The 24952-nt window shown below is 49.3% G+C and overlaps 8 protein-coding genes across 8 annotated transcripts; 2 read left to right on the forward strand and 6 right to left on the reverse strand.

Moving 5' to 3' along the window:
• Nucleotides 1–469: 469 nt before the first annotated feature.
• Nucleotides 470–2294, reverse strand: ANOM_004262 (HMG-box domain-containing protein; the record flags this gene model as incomplete). Its single annotated transcript, XM_015549519.1, has 3 exons — nucleotides 470–1786; nucleotides 1852–1997; nucleotides 2132–2294. The coding sequence occupies 3 exons, from the start codon at nucleotides 2292–2294 to the stop codon at nucleotides 470–472; spliced, it is 1626 nt and encodes a 541-aa protein (XP_015408372.1).
• Nucleotides 2295–3796: 1502 nt separating this feature from the next.
• Nucleotides 3797–4521, reverse strand: ANOM_004263 (uncharacterized protein; the record flags this gene model as incomplete). Its single annotated transcript, XM_015549520.1, has 2 exons — nucleotides 3797–4241; nucleotides 4313–4521. 2 exons carry the CDS (start codon nucleotides 4519–4521, stop codon nucleotides 3797–3799), a joined length of 654 nt encoding a protein of 217 aa, XP_015408371.1.
• Nucleotides 4522–5621: 1100 nt separating this feature from the next.
• On the reverse strand, nucleotides 5622–9204 carry ANOM_004264 (cation-transporting P-type ATPase PCA1; the record flags this gene model as incomplete). Its single annotated transcript, XM_015549521.1, has 3 exons — nucleotides 5622–6896; nucleotides 6970–8861; nucleotides 8925–9204. The coding sequence occupies 3 exons, from the start codon at nucleotides 9202–9204 to the stop codon at nucleotides 5622–5624; spliced, it is 3447 nt and encodes a 1148-aa protein (XP_015408370.1).
• A 2847-nt stretch (nucleotides 9205–12051) lies between these two features.
• ANOM_004265 (uncharacterized protein) lies at nucleotides 12052–12982 on the reverse strand (the record flags this gene model as incomplete). The annotated part of the gene is made up of 2 exons (XM_015549522.1): nucleotides 12052–12875; nucleotides 12928–12982. 2 exons carry the CDS (start codon nucleotides 12980–12982, stop codon nucleotides 12052–12054), a joined length of 879 nt encoding a protein of 292 aa, XP_015408369.1.
• A 941-nt stretch (nucleotides 12983–13923) lies between these two features.
• On the reverse strand, nucleotides 13924–15568 carry ANOM_004266 (uncharacterized protein; the record flags this gene model as incomplete). The annotated part of the gene is made up of 3 exons (XM_015549523.1): nucleotides 13924–14832; nucleotides 14900–15154; nucleotides 15215–15568. The coding sequence occupies 3 exons, from the start codon at nucleotides 15566–15568 to the stop codon at nucleotides 13924–13926; spliced, it is 1518 nt and encodes a 505-aa protein (XP_015408368.1).
• Nucleotides 15569–16597: 1029 nt separating this feature from the next.
• ANOM_004267 (type III PLP-dependent enzyme) lies at nucleotides 16598–18068 on the reverse strand (the record flags this gene model as incomplete). The annotated part of the gene is made up of 4 exons (XM_015549524.1): nucleotides 16598–16740; nucleotides 16802–17341; nucleotides 17420–17815; nucleotides 17879–18068. The coding sequence occupies 4 exons, from the start codon at nucleotides 18066–18068 to the stop codon at nucleotides 16598–16600; spliced, it is 1269 nt and encodes a 422-aa protein (XP_015408367.1).
• A 976-nt stretch (nucleotides 18069–19044) lies between these two features.
• Nucleotides 19045–20558, forward strand: ANOM_004268 (uncharacterized protein; the record flags this gene model as incomplete). Its single annotated transcript, XM_015549525.1, has 3 exons — nucleotides 19045–19229; nucleotides 19284–19517; nucleotides 19586–20558. The coding sequence occupies 3 exons, from the start codon at nucleotides 19045–19047 to the stop codon at nucleotides 20556–20558; spliced, it is 1392 nt and encodes a 463-aa protein (XP_015408366.1).
• Nucleotides 20559–22433: 1875 nt separating this feature from the next.
• Nucleotides 22434–24182, forward strand: ANOM_004269 (uncharacterized protein; the record flags this gene model as incomplete). Its single annotated transcript, XM_015549526.1, has 1 exon — nucleotides 22434–24182. The coding sequence occupies one exon, from the start codon at nucleotides 22434–22436 to the stop codon at nucleotides 24180–24182; it is 1749 nt and encodes a 582-aa protein (XP_015408365.1).
• Between the last annotated feature and the right edge of the window lie 770 nt (nucleotides 24183–24952).

The following is a 24952-nucleotide window of genomic DNA, read 5'->3' on the forward strand; positions in this document are numbered from 1 at the left end:
CATCAAACATGGCACGCGTTTGTGTGTCGTAGAACAGGAGCTAGTCGAATAGGATTCCTATATATATGATTCGCGGACTTGAATGCTCGACAAGCCACTTCGTATGCTAGGACCCCCCCAAAAAGAGAGAACTCCCGGAAAGGATTCTTTTTCCTTTTTATTTCATTGGTGGTCTGGTTATCAGCCGCGTCTAGATTTATGCCAGTTTTCTTTGCGTTTGTTTGTGTGACACTCTAGAGACGAATTAACAAGAGATTTGCGATACCTGAAGACATGGCCACTTCCCACCTGGTAATGATGTTCTCTAGGAGAGTAATGCACAACGTATCGACGGTGGAAAATTGATTTTACGAATCACAGCTGGTTAGCATCTCATATACTATGCTAAGGATACAATTTATCGTTCGTGGCATAGAGCTCGCAGTCAGAACTGAAAAGACACCAAGGAAACAAGGAAACCAATAACGCATTATTGCGCACGAGCGCTCATCACGATAGAATCAATAGCCCACACAACGTGTCTTAGCACTCTCTCCTTAGGCTCCTTGGCGGAGCCTTTAGCACGCGGGATCACGATACCAAGAGTGTCCTGTAAGCGAGCACTGTACACGAGATCCTGCGATGATCCCATCTCCGGAGTTTCGTGATCCTGGATATACACAACAATGTCGGGACCGACACAGCCACGCCAGAGAGATTCCATCCACTGCTGGTGACTCGTTTGCGAATAGGGATCGTCCACGGAGATCTCGCAAGCAAATGCATCCACGGTTGTAAGCTGGTATCTTGCGATGAGCGCCACAGGAAGTGGGTAACCTGTGTCGCGCGAGACCGGCACCGACCCGTTGCCCAGGTCGTCACCACGCTTTGCCTTGGCCCGTAGCCCTCTATATGGGTGTTGGATATAGTCGACAACTTGGGCTGAGATGGGATGCCATGCGGAGACATTGTTCAGATATTCAACTATGGGGCCATATTTGCGACGCGACATATGCCGGGGCCGAGCTTCAGGTCCCTTGAAAACCCGGGTGCGGAATCCTTCCATTGGTAAGGTACTGTGAAGATAGTCAATGATAGATTTGACACTCAAAGAATCCTGTCCATCTACAGATATCACTGGACCTCGAGAACCACTCTTTTGAAACGCGGGATTGATCGGCGGTGAACCATAGGCTAGCGTGCCAATCTTATTGAAAACTGAAAGTAGTTTGGCTGTGATCTCTGGGGTAGAGGCAGGGCCAGTTGCGGTCAGAGGCTGGGACTGAGTGTGCTCATACTGTGCATGCGCTCTAGGCTTTTGTGGCGCCCGTATCAGTGGCGAGGTGCGTAGCATGTCTTCGTCGCTGTGTTCCCCGGAAGAAGTATGTGTGAAAGATGTCAGGCTCTGGCGATTACATCCCTGAGTGTTTGAAGACGGCCCAGGCTGGATATTATGTGTATCCAGGCTGTGATCTCGCATTGTGTCGCTGTCATACTGGGGCTGGTGAAGGGGTGCGTCCCAAGAATGCGCCACCGCCATAGGGCCGCCATCAGAGAGGTCCTTCGTGCTGCGCAGGTCTGTTGATTGGCCAAAGCTATCATTGACATCCAAAAACAAGGATGTGAACGGGGGTAATGACGTAGGGGAACATGTTCCGTTTTGAACCACAGACGTAATCCTCGGATCTTCCACTGGGTTGGTATACCCTTGGACGGAGCTTCCCCAACGGGTGTCGTTGTCCTCATCTTTGACGCGGGACTGATGCTCATCCTCCGAACGGCATTGGCGGTCCTCGTAGTTTGGAATCTTAAGTTCATTAGTATTGAATTATCACCCGACCCATATAACACATAGCAGATGGCCAGACGTACTTCGCTCAATATCGGCCACTGATTCCTTTCCGCCTGGGAAAGCCGATTCCACTGTTCCTGTACTATCCTGGTTATAGCCGGTGGCAGAAGTCCTCGGTTGGCCGCCGCCACGACAGGCAGGTAACGTTGACAGTAGTGGGCAAAGGCTATGCTTGGCTGTTACCCAACTGCATCTCACAGTGGAGTGATGTCTAGGATGCATTCGACCAGAGGCTCTCAAGGCGGTTGGAAGTCAACCGACAGGTCCACATGGGGTCGTTGAATGTAAATGGAAACGCACCTTCTGATCTGAAGTCAACCTGCATTTCCTCGGGATAAGCTTTGAAAACAGCACCGTTACTTGGCTGATATTGAACAGGATCACTAGTCGCCTGAGCATGGTCGATTAAAGGGGGCTCACTGCCCCAAGTGTCAGGTCTGGGGAGGATTCGATGATAAGACATCTTATTAGCAGTTTGGGCTTTCTCTTTGTTCCCAAAAGCGTAGAGATAAATGGTGAAGGAGAGGCTAGGTGGAATATAACGCCAAAGACACCACATATAAGTTCAGCAGTGGAATTAGCATTTAATTCTGCCCTTTAAGGGGGTGCGCGTTTAAACTATCTGCAAGAGTCGTTTGCCCGCGTCTTTTGCCACTTTCACCATATTTTGCTCTCATTCAGCTGTGTAGATCGCTGCCTGAACAACCTAATGTTGTAACACCAACCGTACAAACGAAACAAGCCAATCTTAGTGGCAGAATCAGTCTCCGGGCTTTCCATGAGTCGCCCGTAGCGTATGAGACGCGAGAAACCGGGCCAGGTTGGGTTGTACACATTCATGGCCCGAAGACCAGAGGTCCGACGCGCGTCAAGTAGAGACACTTGACTATTGGGATGGTGCATAGCCCTGTCTTAGATTTGAATGAGAGCGCTGCCTCAATGTCTCATGTGTAGCCGCCTAGGCTTCTTGCGATGTTCGCCAGTTGCAAGTAAGAAGATCCAATATCCTCCGATCAAGCTCAAATCACCTTTTATTGCTTATTGCAAAGAGGAGACTTCTATATCAGCTAGTTGAACTGATCCGGCATAGCCTGTGCTTTAAAAGGCCCGCTATGAGCCGGAGGTGAGGTGCTACCACTTAAGCCACCTTTGCTGATATGCACTACGGCCCTGCAAATGTCTCCCATTGGTGGCCTCTTCCAAGAGAAACAACCGTGATGCATATCGGGCAGATAGCTAAATCAACGCTACCCAGCGAAGAGTTGTTAGGCAGATGGCCATCATATATTGCTTTCTATCGGGGTGGGCATGTGACAAGTCGGATGCGATTGAAAATCAACACCTCTCGCACTCCCCTATCAACCAAATGGTGTGGAATAGGCAGTGATAGTCTTTGCTAATGAGCCCTAGTTGTGAAGGGTAATTGTAGAGCTGTTATCAGGACTGGTTTCGACTCTCCCACCCTCAACCTCAACCTCCTGCACCTACCCCGATTCAGGAGGGTAAAAAGAGATTTGACTCGGTCCTTGGGCTGGCTGAAGCACAGTGGGTTACCCTGAGCACGTGGTGGCTTGGGTTCCGGATTTATTTGTGATTGGAGAAAGGTCCTGAAGTGTGTGGTCAGGTTTGATCAGTAGACCTAACAAATCATATTGGTACATTTAAGCAGTTTTGACCATGAATAGAAGATGAAGTGGGGGAACTGAAACGGTCAAATGGATCAAGATACAGGTTGGACTAGGTTAGGTATAGTCTCATCCTGAAAATCAGAAGTAACTTGACAAGGAATATGATGAAATCTGGTACACTCAATTCGTGGTCTTAGAAACCACTCTCGTACTCCACTACTCAGTTCTTTCTCATGTCGGTAGTCCCTTCAGTATTCCAATTTTCCGCACTTTCTGTAACAAGAGCCTTTTTATATTGGCCTAATTAATGTAGAAAATTCAACCCAGTGGGCCGTCGTCAAAATCTAAGCAAAGCATCAATATCGCTTAGATCCAGCCATTCACCACTATGCACTGGAGCCATTGCCTCCAAGCCTTCATTATTGGCCCAATCATTCCAACGCCGTGTAGCTGATATATTATGTATGGGTTCGTTTTCGAGCGCAGGGGCTGGGTTCTTTGTATCTCCTTGTGCTATTATTGTGGAGCTTGACAATGGGCGAGCAGCAATATTTTCAGGGACTCTTGCATCCGAATGACTCCTCTCGCTGTCCGGTATTGTCAACTCTTCCTCTTGATCCGATATACTGTCCTGGGGTGGAAGGAAGCGCATGACCTCCTCGGCCATGGAATAGACCGCAGCCCAACGGGGCACTTCGTGGTCGATACCACGCGGCAGGGGCAGATTAAACATATCGTGGGAGCTTTCAGGCGCGGGATCATCATATTTATCTTCGGCGATCCTGCGGGTAGCCATAATGCTTAGATTAGTTCCTCAATTCGAACTCGTATCGTGGATGATCGCAGAGCATACCGCGTTACATGTCCTGTAGACACGCCTGAGCAGTCTTCCTGGAAACCACTCGTGGCCCGGCGATGTTGAGCAGCAGGAACACATTGCTTCTTGTGAACACGAGATGATTGACCGGTTATCGTTCGGGTCGGATCATTATGACTGGCGCCGGATTTGTGGACGCCCCGTGGGCTATTTAGCTTCCGGGGCTTCCGCGGAGTCGACTCCATGGCAGCGTCTCGAGAGGTATCGTGGTGGAAGAGACCCCACTCGAAAAGGATCGCCCCGGGGGTGCAAATAAATCGTGATATGTAGCGATATGCAAGAGTCGGAGATTGAATTCCGGGCTGCGCGTCGGAAGGATCCGTGAACGAGATGATGACTCCAATGTGTGTGCCTAATACGAAAAGCGGGGATCTTGGGGTAAGCTAACTTTATTTCTAAGTGGATCCTTGTCGATTCGACCCTTGGATGTTAATCGTCAACTTGTATGTACAAGTCGATCTATTCTTTGTCGACATTATCAGCTGGCTCTTTGCAGATATCTTCGGGATCAAATAACCCTAACCCACAACACCGAAGCACATGCTGTACAGTCGTTTCTTTGAATGTCTGTATCCAAAATTAGTGGATTGGGCACAGAAGAATCAGCCCACGATATATAATGGTCGCACTGACAGTAACTGCGGATGGCCACGGCGATTGACAGGAAAATCAGAGCCTTTAGAGTCGAGATGATCACACGGGCAGACCTTGATTGGAGGAGAAGCAGTCTCTTGTACTTCTGAGTACCTGTAGGGCTTGGAATGGGCCTTTGAGGGGACTGCCTTATCATGCTTGTCTTTACAATAATTATGGGCCACCACATGTAACGAGTACAAAATTCACGATTCCTTTTCGCTCTAACGTGCAGAGCATAAAGAATCCTCAATGCCTCCCGCTACCACAGACAGATACTAAGCTGGGATGGGCCGAAGGATTCCATCCTGTTTTACGGTCGTATATTTTTGAATGATGCCCCGGGTAAGCCCTGTGTCTAAGTAGTCTAAAGTAGTACGTCTTAGGGACAGATAGTCCACAGAGAGCAGTATTATCATCTTAGACCTAATACCTGATCATTGAAAATTCATGCTTTACCTTCTTCAGAAATACGACATGTAGGGGCGCTTGTCAATTGCTTGGCGCCAAACTGGATATACGTTTGACGCGGCCATGGAGCTTTCGTCCTGCCCCATGGCAGTGCTGGCTGTCAATTGCATAAGCTGACCCACCATGCAACGTAATTCCTCACGATACAGAATCCAAACCTTTGCCATATGTACCTTCGTACCTAAACCCTTGCCCACTTCAAGAGCACAGCCGCAAGAACAACAGGCAAGACACTAACCAGCTCCCCTAGCCCCGCAAACTCTGGCGGAATCCTGGCATCCACAAACGCCCCGGCACCGAGCAAGATAGCAAACAAGTTATACACAAAGCTCCAGCCGAAATTGAACTTGATCCGCCGCACCGCCTTCTCACTGATGTTGATCATCGTCAGGATGCTGAGTAGGGTGGGCCGCATCAGCACAACGTCTGCGGCGGATTTGGCAACGTCGGTGCCGGTTTCGTGGTTCATGTGTACGCCGATTGTGGAGGTGGCGAGGGCGATGGCGTCGTTTGTGCCGTCGCCGATGAAGATTGTTGTTGGACTCCTCCTGGGAGCGGGTTGATCGACTGGGGTCAGGAGGGCTTGGATGTAGGCTTGTTTGCTGGCCGGGGTGCAGCGGGAGCGGATATTTTCAGCTGCAATGCCAAGCTGTCTCGCGACGGACTGAACGGCGCCATCGTCGTCACCTGAGAGGAGGTGGACGGATACACCACGTTCCTGGAGTTTGGTGATGGTTTCGAGGGCGTCTGGGCGAAGTGAATCTTCTAAGCCAAAGACGGCGGCGAGCTTGTCGTTTATCGTGAAACAGAATGCTGTATAGCCTCGTTCAAGGACCGATTGGACCTGCGGATGGGACGAGAGGTTCAGCCATCGTGAGTTTCCTGCGCGGAGGATGACTTCCGGTGCAGACCCTTCTACACCTTTGCCGGTTAGTAACTTTGTGTCAGAGACAGGAGATGCAGAGATGCCCTTGGCTTTCAGATATGCAGTAACGGCGGCGGAAATTGGGTGCTTGTTACTCCCCACTAGGCCAAGAAGTAGAGACATGGAATCCCTCGTGGTGTGTATATGCTCAATAGCAACGGTCAGTTTGCCTTGGGTGAGTGTTCCAGTTTTGTCGAATACCACGTGGGAAGTCTTGAAGGCAAGCTCGATGCTATCCGCGCTCTTAAAAATGATGCCTCGCTCGGCAGCGACGCCGCTGGAGATAACGATTACCATAGGTACTGCCAGGCCGATCGCACAGGGACAAGAAACAATCAGAACAGTGATAGCGTATGTTATGGCCTCCGTGGTTGCTCGAGATCCAGACTGGCTTCGCACTGTAATGCCCACTGCAATCCAGATCACGAAGGTGATGATCGTCAGAGCGACTACCACGGGGACAAAGTAGCTCGCCACTCGGTCCGCGATATCCTGGATGTTTGCTTTTGACATCTTTGCTTGATCTACCATCTGCGATAGTAGAGATTGTATTATCAGCAGGGAGACGCGTCAGTTTGACAATCAACGTCCCAGATCCATTCACAGATCCTGCGACAACGGCAGATCCAAGGGACTTGTCTACCGGTATAGACTCTCCAGTAATCATTGACTCATCAACCTCTGACAAGCCTCCGATAACTGTGCCGTCGGTAGGAATATGAGAATCTGGAAAGACCTTGAAGATGTCCCCATATTGAAGGAGCCTGACATCAATCTCCTTTTCACTCGACCCGAAGGAATCCGTGAGGATAGCAGTAGGCTTCTGGAGTGACCGAAGCGAAATGGATTCGACGGCTTTCTGACGAGCAAGTGCGGCGACATACCGACCAGCCATTATCAGAGTAACCAGCAACGTGCTGGTCTCGAAGAACTCACCAGTCGAGAGTCGCTGGCCTGCAATGGCATATCCAAATGAGACTACTGAGAAAATGTAGGCGGCGCTCGTGCTCAGCACAATGAGCAGGTCCATCTCAATAATCCTAGAAAACACCAAGGCTTTCAATGCTTTTGGGTAGAACGGGCCCGCAATGACCACTTGGACAACTGTCGCCAGTGCCAGCGATGCAGAGCTATAGGCGGTTTCCTTCTCTGGAAGTGGAGCCCAAGCCATGACCAAGACAGGCACTGTTAGAATAATGGGCAGAATAGTCATGTATCCCATATGGCGCACATGCCTGATACCAGCTTGGAGTGTCGGATCAGGCAGAGGAGCAGCCAGGCTGAGAGTACGGCCCCAGCCATGTTCAACCAGATCTCGCGCTCCAGTTATCTTCGCATCGAAAGCAACATTCACGGTTCCATCGTCAATAAGTGTCATCTCGGTTACGCCACGAGGCCAGTCATGCTTCATGAACTCGGACGCATTGGGGACGATAACGTCGACACGAGATCCTCGATCCGTGACTCGCTCATACTTGAACTCAGTAGTCCTTTCCAAATACTTCAACACCTCATCGAGTGATTGAATACCCACGTCGAGGTCGAACTCTGCTCGGGAGAGCACCAAGCTACTTTTCAGGTTCTGGACGGACTGCAGTGTACCCAAAGTTCGGGTAAGTTTTGTTTCGCACCCGGTACATGTCATCCCCGATATACTCAAAACGACATGCTCCTTGCCCGTCATTCCTTTTTCTAAGTCAGGAGTAGCAGCGGCCGGGATGGCCTCGATTAAGTCGCCAGATGTTTCTTCGGTCATTGTGCATGGAGATGTTACAGGCTTACCGCAACAGCCAGTTGAACAGGTAACAGGTCCGGATCTATCAGCGTTTGCTACAGGCAAAAAGTCGGAGGGCCCATCAGGCTTACTACAGCAGCGAGATGAGCAGGCGGGCTTATTGACCTTCCCTCCATCTAAGGCACAAGGGGTTGTTTTGCGTTTACTGCAGCAACCACTTGAGCACTCACCGGTGCCAGGAATTCCGTTTTCAGGAGACGAACACCGCTCGGCAGATGAACTCGGATAGACCTTTGATTCACCGCAATGGCCCTTCGAATCGGTGGTGATGTTGCTGAACTCACCCTTTGTAATGGAGGTATGCGATCTGGCAAATTCAGACGTTTCACTTTTACTACAACAGCTACCGGAGATAACAGCCTTCTCCTTGCTAGTGGAGGAACACTGCTCAACCACGATAGGAGCCTTAGGAGGACTGCAGCAACCGCTTGAGCAACTCTCCCCTCCAGTCTCCACACTCACATTGCGGCATTTCTGGGACCCCGGGCTGCCCTTCGCACAGAAAGAGTCGGTAGAGCGACGGTTCTGACCAAGAGAGGAGCGTGCTAGCGGTACACAGCAGGATTCCTGTCCGAGGGCTATCAACGCACGGCAAATACAGCCCAGAGCTTCCAGTGTGGCCAGGTATTTGGTGCGGGCTGAGCGACGGTGCTGGTCACATGGCCTTCCGTCAGGACTTTGGCAACTGAGGGTCGAAACCTCTACGGTTGGGCATTAATGCGACTGCTTAGGGCCAAGGTCAGATGTAGCCAACTTAAACTTACTTGGAGCTGCTTCAGTAGATGATAGTACCTGCTCTTTATGGCATTCACGGAGGGCGATACGATCAAGGCAAGAGACATCACAACAGGGAGATGGCTTATCTTTGCAGCAGTTAGGTTTATTGGGGTGTTCTTCCTGTGGTTTCTCAGTGGAACGACGGTTCGCGGTTTGCCCTTGGTCAGAAGTCTGGGGCACGCCGGTATCACTGGTGTTGATCTGTTTGTGTTGTTCGCCGCAACAAGGAGAAGAGCAGGTACTACGAGAATAAGGTTGGCCAACCATGGTTTCGGTCTTGTCGTCTGGTGGAGAAGAGCCAGGTAATTGGAGATAGAAGATCAACACAGATGTGGACTACAAATCAGATTCTGCCCCACTTCTCCGCTCGATCCCTAGACTTAATCGGAACGGGAATCGGAGAAACCCCAGCCCGAGGGTAGCAATCAAGCACAGTTTGTTCGAAATGCTGACAGATGTCTGCTTTCTACTGTTGTGTCATGCCTAGATATAGATCCAGCTTGATATATAGTTGTTGCGTATTTAGCTCTGGTATCGAGATGAGGGCTACTTTGGACAGCAAACCATTGAAAGGTCTTCTGGGTAGAGTGGTTATCGGGTCGGGCCGGGTGTTGGTCGGGTTTCGAGTCCAACCCGAACCACCCTACTTCTGGGTAACCATTACGTTCGATTGCGGGCGACTGCGGGTCTTTTTCGTTCCAATTTATGGATGGTGTGGCTATAAGTGGGATTTGGAGCATGGCAGACTATCATGTTGGTCGAGGTTTCCTCTTCTTCCAGTGCGGCACTGACATCACCCTGGGTCTATGTTAGAACTATGTGCATGACGCTCACATTTATGATCTGTTCTTGTAGAGTAGGCTACAACGACATTAGATGCTCTTCTGATACATCGTTATCATATGGATCGTGTTTTGCCCTAAATGACTGATCAGGAAATTTCAGCGGCAGCCTGGGGCATCATTCTCCAGCCAATTGGGTAAGCCGGGTATTATATCCGGCTCTTCTCATCAAATGCTTCCAACAACTCGGTAGGTTCCTACCTCCAATGACTACTTCCAAAAGGAGGTTACAGAACAGTGGCGCATCAAAATTATGGCCTGGAGATATTTTCAGGTCACACGGTGTAGCCTACCTCGGAGACAAAGGGCCATGGAAGCCAGAAAAGGGAAAGCCGTGTTTGTGCCGTGGTATTAAGTACGTCCAACAAGAAATTGACGACTAGATACCATCGTAAAAACGAGCTGAAAGCTGAGGAAGTGTTTCACTACTAGTCTCCAATATGTGGGGGCAAGGTTGGGCCAGTTCGCCCACTAGTAACTACCGCTGGTTGCTATAGACGAGGATCGTGCTCCAAGATCCAGTCATCCGAGACGACGTTGTCGCCTTGCATATAGGGGTTTCTGTTGTAACACTATTTTCTGCACCTGAGGTCAGATGTGCGTATGTATATATTTGTTTCTCCTCGGCCTGGAGCGAGCAAGCTGGGCCTGAGCGCCGGTGCAGAGTGCTGACATATAGCGCTGCTATTGGTGTGATCTGCGCACAGGTGTTCAAAGTTGTCTTGAACACGGGTACTCCGTACAGACCTGTGAATTTGTATTGAAAATTCACTGGCATTAGCCTGTAAGTTTCCCGTCAGAAGAGAAATTTCGCTTGCGACACAGCCGTGGTTGCAGGAGAGTGGAGCCTCCATTGCCAATAGTCTCTCAGCGTAAGTCTGTGCTTTTACAGTGTAACCTCAACCCATATTCAAATCCACTTAGATCGATATTGTGCATCGCTGGGATAACCCCTCGCCGGCAAACTCCGGCGCAGGCGAATTCCGAATCATCCTGGCAGTGCCATGCACGACGGCAAATGCCTGAGCAGACGCTTCTTGGCAGTTTCGAAAATTGGCCCCTGCTTGTACAAGGACTTGTGAGGTGGGCATATGCAGCTCCGAGTCAGCTCGACGATCGATCTGCAACTTGGTTTGTGTCGATCGAATCAATGCCCCATTGATTGAATAATACTGAGTCAGCGGCGAGGCAGATCTTCAGAAGCTAAGACAAAGCACCTCACTATGGTCCACGGTTGATTAACTTAGTTCCCGTTCAGCTCACCGCCGATCATCACGTAACAAGTGGAGCAGCTTGTAACCCAGAGTAAACACTGGTGGGTATAGTGGTCCCCGATCGAGAGCTACACTTCATATTAATTAATATTATACTTTCCTTCCAATCATGGCCCTAAGCAGCACTCCGTATGAGACAATGTATATCTATTTTACAATCGCTATTTTGAGAAATAGTGCGGAGTATGACCCTGTATTACTAGAATTAGCTTGTGGTGCCATCTCAGCAGCTATGGCGCGTGCGCAAATTGTCGCTAGATATGGATATAACGCGCTATTTCATAAGAGGAAAATTCGCGAGACAGCTCGGAGAAGGGGCACCACAAAGAGGATCATCTTGAGGGATTGTTGCATGCATCAAATACCTTATGTGGGGCGTCTTGCCACAATATATATTGGCAGGATGTAGTCAATGCACGTTCGTATGCCATGCATAAGTTTGTATAGGAGATATATATCACATCACATTAGTCGTATTCATAAAGGACTAATTAAAGAATACATTGAAGGATCAATTTCCTCGCGAACACAGTGCAGCGTAAGATTTTGAGGCGATTGTTATTCCACCTATGACACGCTTTATCTGGCTGCTGCGGACCACTGCGCCAGCAATTGACGTCTTTGGGATCGAATCCTGTGCTACAAAATTTACTGTAGTCTATCGAGAAACTCTGTGAGTGGCCATTAGAATCCATGATAATATTACACCATTTTAGTAATTAGGTAATATCTTCTAAGTTCCTAGAGTCGAACAAAGTTTTATTGGATCAGCTGCCAAGAAACCCTACGATCCATAGCTTAAGTGGATCGACAGCAATCGATTCAAGAGAAGTCGTTTAGTTTTCCTGTCACGTATGGCAATGAGCAAGTAAAACCCGCAGTTAAACTCGAATAACGCTTCTTAATTGATATTAGTACTAGTAACTTTTGCACCTAAAACTCCGCAACAAGTACCAACCCTAATGCCATTGCTCCACTCCAAAGTTTCCACGAAAGCGCTAGATAGTCATGGCAGGAAATGGGCTCGCGTCCCAGCGCACCCGGCGCAAGTGGCGCTCGGGATCCATAACTTCGTTCCGCGCATGAAGCCACCGACGGTTATCCATGAGTACGACAGAACCCCGAGGTAAGCAGTCCGGCGTAAGATGGAGCGTCTCCGTCTGTACCTCCAATCCCAGCAAACACTCTTTTAGCTCCGCTAGCGCGGCGGCAGCATCCATACTCAAGGGAGTCATGATGTCCTCTCGGAAGCGCAGCATACTTGGCGCACCACTCGAGTCAGCAGCCATTAGGCTACCAATAATGTGTCGGCTGGCGTCGCTTTTCACGAACTCTGGAGGAACATCGATACGGAACTCGGGCCGCAGCAGTGCGGCGCACGTAGACGGCGAGAGCATGGAGCTTAGCCTCCCCACGTTCATTACCGAGAGCGTACCGCCGCCACAGCGATCTTCCCGGAGAACCTGTAACGCAAAGTATTTGGGCGGGGCCTCCTCGTAGCTGCAATCCGTGTGCCACGGGAATTCCTGCATGGTCTCGGACCGGGCCTGATGGGATGGGGTTTGGAATGTCGTGCTATTGGGTCGAATGTCCCAGAACCAGCCGCGCGATGCACTGTGGGTAATGGGTAACCCGTGTCCATGGTGTTTGTGGAGTCCGAGAATGAGATTTTGGAGGTATTTGCTAGCGTTGTCTTTGAACTGGAGGCTGACTTTGAGGATGCCGCTTTTCCGGAGGGCGTTTGAGACTTCGGTAACGTGGCTTGATCGCGTTGCGCAGCTGAGGTCGCTGGCTATTAAGTGCGGTACGGCACGGGACGTCTCTGCTCGGCATTAGGGTTTTCATCACAACTGGGATCCCTGGACACGACTAACGCGTAGATATGTCTACCAATCTGGTGGGCTTGACATTGCGTATGAATTGTTGCATTTTTTTCTTTTCTGTGAAAATCTCTTCCTCGCCCAAGGGGAGAATGTAATCAACAAGGATTGGGGTATACTGGAATCAATAGAGCTGTAGGGTGTACTGTAAAGATATGCAAAGTAGGGAACCAGATGGTTATTCAGCTTATCTGATCTGATAAAAAGAGACGTGAATAATCCGGGCACAGCAGTAGGATGGTCACAGGGCACTATATACTGAGCCAGGCCAAAGTCCAGTTCAGCTCAGCGGGGCAGATACGCGGGAAGTAGCTGTACGTTGCTCCTTCCTGTGGGCAGGAATGTTTGTTTAGAGTACAATTCGGTCGCATTTTGGAATTTGGTTCTTGTATTGTATGCTTGATGTATGGGATATGACACCACGAAACTGTGGAGCCACAGAATTCATCAGCTGAAAAAAGCCACATCAACCTTTCGCGCTAGTGGTTGCCACTTAGTATGGGCTGGAGGACCCTCGGTCTGTAGCTGCGTCCCTAGTAATACTAGCCCTGCTGCTAATGTTGCAGGGGATAGTAGTGGCCTGCGTTGAACGATGAGTTCAGCGTGAACTCAGCTGAAGTGACAAGGAAAGATTGCATTTCCGGTAATATCACTTACAGAAATTACGATCAAGCTTTAAGACTCTATCTTTGAGACGTGTTCTTGGGATGCCTCAAGTTTACCTGGCCGGGAACTTTCTCGGATACGGCTCGCGCCGCTAGTTTGACGATCAATTCGATCATTCCTGACACGTGTCCATCGCAAATGGCCGGAAAGTTTCGACCTGATTAGGCGAGCTCTATGGTTATGTGTTGGGAAGCGTGAGGCACATTTCTATACAGTTACTCTACTGCTGTCACATAGCGGAAAAGAGATGAAGACGGAGGGAATCCAAGAAATGTAAATTATAGTAAAAACAAGAGCCAATACTTCGTAACGCTCAAACAATGGCTATTCATCGTGCATAACAGAAACCGTCCATGCACCTCCATGACTGATCGCGCAGATACGATCCGCACTGCTACGCCAAACCCCAACTCCAAGAAACTCTCCATTGATGGAGTGGTAAGTTCCAATAAGCGGATATCTAGTCTTGACACCCGTTGGCCTCAACACCACGTCGTACAAAGGCTGCTTGACCTTGCGTTGGACAACACAGGTTCCACTGCCGGATAGGGATTGCGCGGACCGCAGGTTCTCCAGTCTTGAAATCCACTCCTTCGAGTCCATATCCTCACCAAACACGATCCCGTCACCTTTTCCACTCCGGATAGGCTTGAGAAGATATTCATCCTTTAGGCCTGGCAGTTCCTTGCAGTTAGCAATTGCCTGGTCGAGCTCTAAAGACCCAGGGAGAATTGTTTCTGGGATGCCCTTGTCGAGAACTCTCGCTTGGGACGGTGTAAGAACATCTCTTGCCACTAAATGGTCAAGTTCCTGCTTGACGATTCCAAGCATTCTCTTATCGTGAACGAGCAAAATGGTACGCAGGTCGTTAAAGCATCTGAGGCTCACTTGCCGGAGCATTTCCGGCCCCAAGGCACTGATCTCTCGCTGGTGTAGCTCCAGACCGACCTGATGAATTTCCTCCAAGCACTCTCCATTATGGTAAATAAGTGAAGAAGCATCGGAGTTTTGCGAGCTATCCGGGCTTTTAACCACACAGCAGAGCTTGTAGCCCCCCTTTGCCTGCGGGTCGGGCAATAGCCTCAGATCTGCAGGGGTAACAAATCGAGGACTTATTCCCAGATAACGGTTGAGGAAGTCCACTAACATGTGGATGTCAATTCCAGCTTCATCGCCCTTCAAAAGGTGCAATGGGCGGTTAGGCTGGAAGAGGCTTAAAATGCCATTCACGATCTAGTCTCCGTCAGCATACAGCATATAGTAGTAGCAAACGCAGGAAATTGTATATTCTTTAGCTTACCTTCGCCGGATCCGTGGCGCTTACCAGGCCATTACCATGGTCGCAAACACCCATGTCATGCATTGCCTTTTGCGCACAAGCAACGTACATAAACCCATTAAAGGAAAAACGGGCATTGATCTCACTGATACGGAAGCCCTCGACAGGCCCCGAGCTCTCATCACTGGTGTCTTCTTCCACGAGGAAGTCGGGTCTCCATGAGCCCCGGCAGTCTCGGTACCGTGGAAGGTTGTGAGGCACTTGCTCGTCAATCCACTAAAGCCGTTTGAGGTTAGACCTGTGCGCTGCAATGGGAGCCATTCCAAAATCACATACGCGCAGTAGATCTTCCTCCTCCGGCTCCAAAGGCATCCGTTCCGGAAATCCAGCCTCGGTGTCTGTTAACCATCTCTCCACAATGTCGGTTATAGCTAGGACTAGAGCTTCATGAAGCTCCCTCCATCGCCGCTGGTGCTCCGAGCTAACGAGGATCGGCCGGGGAGAGCATGCTGCTCTAGAACTTTTATGCCATCCGTTGGCGGAGCATAAACCCAACAGGCTTTCTTGAAGAGTTTCTTGATCTTGGAGATACGTGGCTTTCGTAGAGTCATAAGTTGCTACGGGCTCATAATCACCCTGCTCAAGAGAGACATGTAACTGTTGGAGCTGCTGGGTAGTTGGAATCTTCATGGTGTGGAAATGGGGTATAATCACGTAGTGACTTGAGGAGAAATGTGGGGGGTTAAAGGGGCAGACAAAGTCATTATGCTAAGGCCATCTTATTTCAGAGACAGAGGATCGGTGCAGGATGGTGTCAATCGCCACTAGGTTCAGCCCGTGCGTTCCTGTACGTTGCGTTTTGTGACAGCATTATTCAATGGTATTATGACCAGGGTGGGTGTCGACCTCCATTGCCACTTGCATAGCTGAGCATTGGATTGACGCGAGGACTAATTCAAGGTGTGGAGTCACATCAAATCCCGATGACTCGTTTACAACGTTTTTAGAAGAAAAAGAAGAAAACAAAAGCAAAATGTTTAAAAAGGCAATCAAGACCGTGAAGATCGTTCTGAACATGTGGATAAAATCACTAGCGCCTCTCAGCTGAGCCGTGAAAAATGATCGACTGTCCTATCATTCAGATCCAAACTACGCAAGGTCTCAGAGTAATACACACTTGCATACTCAGATCGCAGAAAGGCCCACACTGTATAATGCGAGGCTTAGAAATCCTGGCTCGTATCCGATGTGGAGATTCAGATACTACCGCATTTGGCGAACATCTAGGGCCAATCTCCTCGCAGCGAGGCACGATGCGGAGCAAATACTGATGAAACCATTCAATTTGCCATTACGGAATCCAGCTGCTAGGAGATCAGTCTGATGAACTTGTAAAATACCTGTCACATACTTAACCCATGTTGGTGGGCCTTTGAATTTAGCCGGTGTCTTTTAGTGTACCCCACCGATCAGGCGAATGGAAAGTTCTCCCGATTCTCGAACCTGCCCCAAATTCGTTACCTACCATTGACAGTGTCAAACGATGGAAATGACAAGACGCTACGAACCCTGGTACCCACAGGGCGAGCGGAAAGCCGAGGGAAGATCTGGGAAGAGGAAAATACCATGTTGCCCTGACAATTCAGAATGACTGATCACATAGAAGTTCCGACAAGCACGACACATATTCTTCTATTGCTATGGGTACATCTATAATCTCTATAGGACAGCTTCGGACCTGATACGTTTCGAACTAGCTGTAATTTCTCTATCCCATCTCAGTGGGAGATGGTCATCAACATATATGATGTCGTAGCGATTTGGAAATCCATTGAATTGCGTAGAAGTCGCTACCGTATAGGCTGCGATATGATTGTGTTAGCTATCAAGTGACATGGACGGTTGAGTTAATGGCAGACTTACATCCCATATTCTCAAACTTGACCCAATCGCCAACCTTTATTTCACAATCCATCGTGGCTTCTTTGGCGATACAGTCCAACCCATCACACGTCGGGCCCCACACAGAATACCGATGCTCCCCAGTCTCTCTCTCGGGATCGCTCGCAGTTCCCCGTCGGACCAGTATAGGACAGTATATCTCGTTCTCGGCCACAGCGTTCATGAAACACCCATATATCCCATCATTCAAGTACAGCATGTCGGTGTGTGTTAGCCGATCCTGCCCGATTTGCTTGCGACGCGCAATCACCTTGCATGCTGCTGTGTAGAAACTACGGGCATAGTATCGACCAGGCTCTGCTATTACCTGTGTGGAAGGGGGGAATTCTTTTTCGATGGTCTGTTGAAGAGTGAGGGCCATTTGTTCGAAGTTGGAATCTTGAAATCCGCCTCCGACATCTAAAACATGCATATTGAACCCGAGCTGTTGCCCTTGTTGGAAAACCCGTTGTGCATTTTGTACTGCAGTGACAAATGTATCGGCACTCGAAGCTCCGGATCCTGTATCCGTTAGCTACTATGGGATAGAGCGTGCAGCCAGAGCAAGGAGTGCAAATCCCGAACAGAAGTCGTACATACCGACATGAAAGCTGACCCCTTCCACAGTTAAGCCAAGGTCCTTTGCCTTCAGAAGCAATGCCTTGGTGGTATCCAAGGGAGCTCCGAACTTATTCCCAAGACTCACAAGAGCGGTAGCATCATCGGCGTAGATACGAAGAAGTAACCGTAGACTGGGAGCATAGTTCTTGATTTTCTCGAGCTCGTCGACATTGTCGAACGTGGTGCGTGGAACTCCTCTCCTGGTAGCCATCTGCAAGGCAGATACCGCTTTGCACGGATGAGCGAATATGATTCTGGTTGGATCTACACCTAAGTCCAGTACGAGTTTCATCTCTCCCCATGATGCGCAATCGAAGCCAACACCTAGACGTGCGAGATAGCGTAATAACCGAACGTCGGAGTTACATTTTACAGCTATGAAAATTGTTTGTTAGTTGTTTGGACCCAGTGAAAATCGAGATGGTGCCCACAACAGACCGTAGAAGGGTGTAATGTGAGGGAGACATTGGAGCCAGCGTTCATGCTGCCGGAATATTCTCCTTGTGTCTGCGACCAAAAAAGGCAAGTCATGCTCAATATCAATAGAGTTTTGATTCAATTTTCGAATTCGTTCTTTGATGATGCTATCTATCAAAGCATCGGAAGACATGTCCTTCACCGTCGTCATATTCGGAACACAAGCAAGGATGGAAAGCAATTAATGAAACCACACTAAGTCTTGACTCTGACCATTACATATATATACTCTAGAGATTGGCCTCTATATTCTTCAGCTGCTGTATGGAGTACTCCAGAATTGTGTCTTTTAGCTGAAATCCCTCGTTGCTTTTGCAAATTCCCGTAAACAGCTACAAGACCATGGCTGGCGGGTATTTTACAATTGGAGAACAGCCTAGCTGCATACCGCGGCTGGAATTTTTTGGGTCGATTTGGATTGACTTTTGATCTGCAGGAGATTTCCTCCACCGGGTTGACGGCACGCACTGATCGCGCCGATGATGGGTTTCCATTAGGTAATTTTGGCCCTTACGTTCCCTTCGTGATGCATCATGCAGCCGGGACTAGCGCCATGCGCTAGCGGTCAGCATGGACTCAAATATCGCCATCGTGGCCACAGATCATTCAGCTGGGGAGGAGTGAGACTGCAGCGTGGTGTTTTATGGACAGCGAGCCCATCGTTTAAGTGGAACCCTATGTCGAATCGTGGACAGGGAACCCATCAAGTCCCGACACGCACCAAACTAGTACTTCAGCTGCTCAAGTTATGATCGCTAGAGTATCCACTTTCAATACAAGTACAATTGAAAACCAATTAGCGCATGCGGAGCTAGCTCGAGACACGCATAAGTGAACGAAAACATTTTCCAATACGAGCGGGCCGGACCGTATATGCAATTCCTAATTTCTTGGGGACTGCTTACGTTCAGCTGATTTATCCCCTTGTCTTCAAGTTTATGGGTCTCATCACCTGGAAGCTTTGGGCTGATTGAAAACTGGCGGATGTCCTACGTATTGTACGCCACAATAAAAACGGCCGTGAAAGCCCTTTGTGTATAAGAATGTGAGATGCTTCCCAGTTGCCACTCTCGAAACAGCATTTACGTTCAGGTTGAGTGTTGATTTACCTATTTTAAGCCCATACAATGATGGCACCTACCACATTCCCCCTCAGGGAGATTCTCGCCGTCGCCGAAATCCACCCCTTCTACAACTCTTCCGTCGAATACCCTCCCACGCCAGAATCAATCAAGTCAGCAATAGAAGTGGCTGGCAAGAAGTCGACGGATATTGACCTTAGCTCACTGCCCTTGGTTAGCAAGAAAGATCTGTAAGTCCTCAATACCATATGATCCACGCCTGTATCTAACACGTAGCCATCTAGTTACAAAGCCATTGCACGTCTTACAGACGACACAAGCCCTCAAAATGAATACAGACGTAGTTCTTACGTTAGCATCACAGGCGGAGGCTCTGGCGGACTGCCGCTGATGTTCGTAACTGACACCAAAGAAAACCGCAACCAGCGCGCAGTTTTTGGTGAATTCCTGAGCACCTGTGGAGTTGTGGAGCCTCATGATTGGATCTTGACAACTCACGTCTCCGGATACTTCTACCGGTATGTTGCTCACCCGCTGGAAAGCTTGAAATGGCATGTGTAAAGGATTCTCCCTAATCAATAGCCAGGTCTCTCGATCTGCTAAGCGAGATTCTGGAAAATGCGGGAGCAACTGTTCTCAGCGCTGGAAATTATATGACACCTGCTGAGGTTGTCCATGCTTTGGCGCATTACCACGTTAATGTCATTACCGGCGATGGCAGCCAGGTCGTCCAAGTTGTTCATCATATCTCTACCCTCCCGGCGGAGGAGAGAGCGAAAATCAAGTTGACCAAGGTTCTGTATACATCTGAGCCGCTCACTGAGTCTCAACGAAGCCACATCACAGCGACTCTAGGTCCGGTGAAGATATGCTCAATCTGGGGAAGTGCAGAAGCAGGTCCATGCGCTCTGAGTGATCCCGATCTTACCTCGTCCGAACGCCCGCCCGGCACCATGGACTTCATCTTCGACACCCGACAAGTTGTCATTGAGATCCTCCCTCCTTCCGCCTCTGAGGGTGATTCATCCGCCGGCGTAAAATCCGTGCCGGATGGCGAGGAGGGGGTCATCGTCCAAACTTCTCTCCTACGTCGTCGGAATCCCCTTGTGCGCTATATCACAGGTGATATTGGGTCATTGCAGCCGCTGCCAGAGAAAGCCCGCGCTATTATCCCTGAATCTGAGCTACAGCATCTTCGGGTCCTCCGTCTTCGCGGTCGCGACCGTCGGTTCAGTTTCAAGTGGTTCGGCATGTATTTTGAGTTTGAGAACATTGTCGGCCTTTTGCAAGGCGATAAAACCGGAATACTTCAATGGCAGGTCATTCTAGCCTCCCTTGAATCATCTCCGCAGACGAAGCTGGAACTTCGTCTGCTCCGCCAGGCGGATAACGAACACATCATGTCCAAGAAAGAGCTTTTGGATAAGCTAGAGAAGTACTTTTTTGTTCTGCCGGAGAACGAGCATCTTTTCCAGGTTACATTCCTGGATGACCTGTCGGGCTTTGAGAAGAGCAGCACAGGGAACAAGGTCATGAAGTTTGTGGATAAATTGCATTGATCTAAAGCATATACATTCTCTATGGTTAGTATTATCATTGTTACTTTCGAGCCGCATACACACCAGTCAACGTCGGTATTGCATTCGCGTTGTGAATTTCGTGGTGTTGATAGTGAGCCAGGATCTCTAATTTATAAACGTAAAAAAGCACTTGCAAGAGACATCCAGAATTCCCAGGCTGGCCACCTCCCTGCAACACAGCATGATACTCTAGATTTATAGAGCTTCTTGATCATGTGCTATGCTTTCAGGTAGCAATCTGAGATATATCTGAGTTACCGAAGGGTTTCCTGGTATATGTATTACTATTCCTGGAGGATTTGCATCTGATTTTATCAAATGGATATGAATTACCTGGTCTTCCAGGGTACCGCATAGCAAGATGCACTATTGTGGAGCACCATTGTGATAGAATTCTCAGCTCATCACAGCACTTCATTGAACTCAGTATATGCACAGGAAAGTAGTCGGATTAAGTTATACAAATAGCTCAAGCATCCAAGCGCTACAGGCAAGCGATGTGATACCACGAATCTCACCGGAAATCGGTACTCAAAGTGTTTAAGACAGAAATTGAGCGATTGTCTAATGTATGGCTTCCGCTTGCCAAATACGATATATCTGGCCAAAATAGCTCAGAGCTATGTTCATTCATGGAGCGTTCTTTTTACGATTCCACTTGATTCGGACTCCAAATGTGCTCACCTTCACACATTGCTCCCGTTAAAGCCCTGAATTTGTCTTCATTTCATGTTTTCTTATCTCGTACGCTTCCTCTTTGGCGGAATCTCTCTCATAAATCCACCATCCAGATATTACATAAATCGTGTTTAAAGGTCTAGAGTAGCAGGGGATCATGTTAATCCCGACCCGAGCCCGCCCCGAACCCGACGATTTCCAGGGCGGGTTTGCCGGGTCGGGTTAACTAAGATCTATACGGGCTCGGGGGTAGTTGAACCTCTGAAACCCGACCCAGCGCTGGGTCGGGAGCGGGTCCTAAATCTTGAACCCGAACCCATATAGATTTTAGTTCCCCTTTAAAGGTTCAGACTAAACCATCCGGTTGGATAGAGTAGTATGACGGAAATTTACTCGAGGGGTGGTTTGGATTCAAACTGGGATATGAGCAATTCTGGTTCTAAGAATGGTACCCAGTATACGACCATAGTCTTGGAAACGGGACGTCCTACCTACTTACCATGCTGAAGGCATATAGTCTGAGCTCAAGCAAGAGATTGTAGTACCCTTCCCAACTTGCAGCAGTATGGATAAGTAATTCCAGATGAATGTTATAGACCAAGTATAAACAAATCCCTATCTACTTACATGTCACGCGTGAGCTGAACACGACTCAAGTGTGAATTCTTCGTCTCTCGAGTCCGGACCCACCATGAGTCGTGCGGAGCCCTAAGCCTGATACAATCCGTTACCGCTCGAAATACCGGCTAGCATGGAAAACTACCATGGGACGGCTAGAATTGCTCCTTGGCGATGTAAGTACCGTGTACTAGCCCAGGTTTCCGGACGGAAGAATCTCGGGTTTCCGCGCTACCTTCCGAGCATATCATCAACACGCTGGTAGCGAGGCGCGAGGTCCCAAAGAGATTTCACGCTAGCCCGAACAGAACTTCAGATCGCCGATCTATGCATGGGATGGAACTAGTGGTCCACCTCCCTCAGTGGATATACCTATCACGGAGTAGATATTCAATGGTCGTCGGGTCATCATGAATGGTGAGTGGAACTATTGCACCAGCTTAAACTTTTTTATGCTCGGCAGCTGGCGGGAGTTGACTCGTTCACCGAACGATATATCATGACGGGCGATCCCCTTCCTTCGTTTTTTCAAGTCGTTGAGCTTGGGTCATGTTCGATATGCCTGGTCAGCGGTTTACCAAGCTCTACCTTCTTGGTTACTTGCAAATAGCCCCTACTCTCGCCAGCATCCAATGGTCACCATGCACATCAAATCCATCCCTAGATTGCGCCACCCTCACAGTGCCGCTCGAGTACGCTGATCCAGGCAATGGGGCATTGGCACACATTCCACTGGCTCGCTTCAATGCTACCGTCCCTAAATCCCAGCGCAAAGGCTCTCTTCTCACAAACCCAGGCGGTCCTGGGTCGGCCGGGACCGATTTCCTTTTGAACGGCGCTGGAGAGGGTATTTCCAACATCACAGGTGGCTTCTACGACATAGTGTCTTGGGATCCACGCGGGACGGGTTCTGCACGGCCTCTCCTGCAATGCTTCGACACGGCAGGCGAGGAATCTGACGCATCTGCCGCGGTTCCCGCAGCGGCCGAGATAGAATATAGTCAATTTCGCAATCAAAGCTACATGCCCGCGTATTATGCAGCACTAAAGGACTATGATGATGCCGTTGGGGAGCTTGCCGACGCATGTGCCGACCATAATTCCAGCGCATTATACACCTCCAGCACAGCATATGTCGTCCGTGATATGGCAGCTATTGTCGATGCCCTAGAAGGAACAGACAATGCGACCCTCAACTACTGGGGCTTCTCATATGGAACTATACTCGGTGCCGAGTTTATCCAGACTTACCCAGAAAGAGTGGGGAAGATTATCTTTGACGGCGTCTTCGATTCTGCCGCCAATGCGAAACAATATACTAGTCAGCTTCCCTACGATCAGTTATATGTGCGAGACGCGATCAACGATCTGGTTACAGCCTGCACGCAAGCTGGCATCGATGGTTGTGCTTTGAATAAGACTCCCAACAACCACATGACTCCCGGAAACCGCACTACAGACCTGGCCACGCGACTCGGCAATCTACAAGCATCACTGTATAAGAACCCTATTGAGGTATCAGACGGGTCGTTCTCGATCACAGTGGGCATGTTCAGCTTTTTCATGTCTTCCTACCTGAGACTACCCAGCGCATGGCCCGCTGTCGCATCGGCACTGAGCGCGCTCGAGGAAGGAGATGCCGACCCGGTGGCCAACCTCCTGGGGGTTGCAGCAGCTCCCGAAGTAAACGCCAGTGCGCCTGACACGGGGTCTTTCGCTGGATGGCCTATCCAATGCACCGATAACGCCCCTTCCAACCAGACCACCTTACCTGAAGTTGCACACTTAGTCCTCAATATCTCTCTCGCCGAGCAGACCCCGTGGCTGAACGCGGATCTCTCCACCACTTCCTTCTGCCGAAACTTCCCTAACACCCGGCCAAGAGTGCCAAACCTAGGGGCCTCGAAGCTTCTCAATAACGAGACAAATGCCATCCTCACCAAGCAGAATACTTCCGTATTGATTGTCAATCCGCTCCATGACACTACTACTCCTGTAAACTCAGCGGTGCGCTTACACCGCTGGCTTCCCACTTCATCTCAGCTGGCCGTGAGACGGGGACCTGGCCATACCACAATCACTCTTGGCTCTTTAGGGCTGTTAAATACAATCCGCGAGTATTTCCTTGATGGGACTCTGCCAGCTACGACGGAGGTGTACGACGTGAGTCAAAAACTCTTTTCCCCGGAGATCGACACGGATTTAATCACCCCTGCGCCTGTCTTTAATGGGACATATAGCGACTCTGAGCGGATGTTGTTGGAATCTAACTATAATGTTTACTTGGCGTTTGTGAGCTTGCCATAGTCATGTTGAATGCAAGTTGCACGTTGCCCATGAAACTTGCAGGGGGTTGTTTTTTTTAGCATATAGAGTATAGATTATTCATGCATATCAAAGTCTGATAAAAATTTCAGAACTTCTAGAGCCATCTGAGACCATGGAATGTATTTTTCGCCCAAGACAACAATCGAGTACTGATAGAAAACTTCACTATAAGGCATTTGACCAGCTGGGAGTACGTAGGGCAAAACACCGCTCATTGCTCGCATAGTGCACCATCCATGGGTACAGCCGATATAATACGGCGCTATGGTCAGGTCCCCGACTTCGGAGGTAGAGAAGGCCCTCAATAGCTGTCGGGACGCAAGTAAGATATTTCATCGGCAAATGTAGGGCAGTGGATATCATAACACAGCCACTACCCTTTTTCAGCGTGCGAGTTTGCAGCCATGCGCGCCCTATTGTTAAGCATAAGCGAGACATAAAATGGCCAATACTTGATTACAAGTACATTAGTCAGGAGGCTCCAAGAGTCTAGCAGTGAAAATCTCGCACGGCGTCTCCACACTTTTCAAGCTCCTATCCATCAGATAACTCGCATTGCTGGTAAAGGCAATCTAATCAGCCCCTCTTGATCTTGGCGGAGGTCCCGAGGTCTGGATATCACAGCTCCGCTTACTCATGCATTTGTAATAGTCAGCAGTAAACCCTAACATAGCATTGCTATGGGCATTTGCATAGTCCCGAACCGGGAGCAACAAGGACAGTCTCAATTAAAAGTAGCCATGGCATAC

This window comes from Aspergillus nomiae (genome assembly GCF_001204775.2).
Source record: "Aspergillus nomiae NRRL 13137 chromosome Unknown contig00081, whole genome shotgun sequence".
Classification (NCBI taxonomy): domain Eukaryota; kingdom Fungi; phylum Ascomycota; class Eurotiomycetes; order Eurotiales; family Aspergillaceae; genus Aspergillus; species Aspergillus nomiae.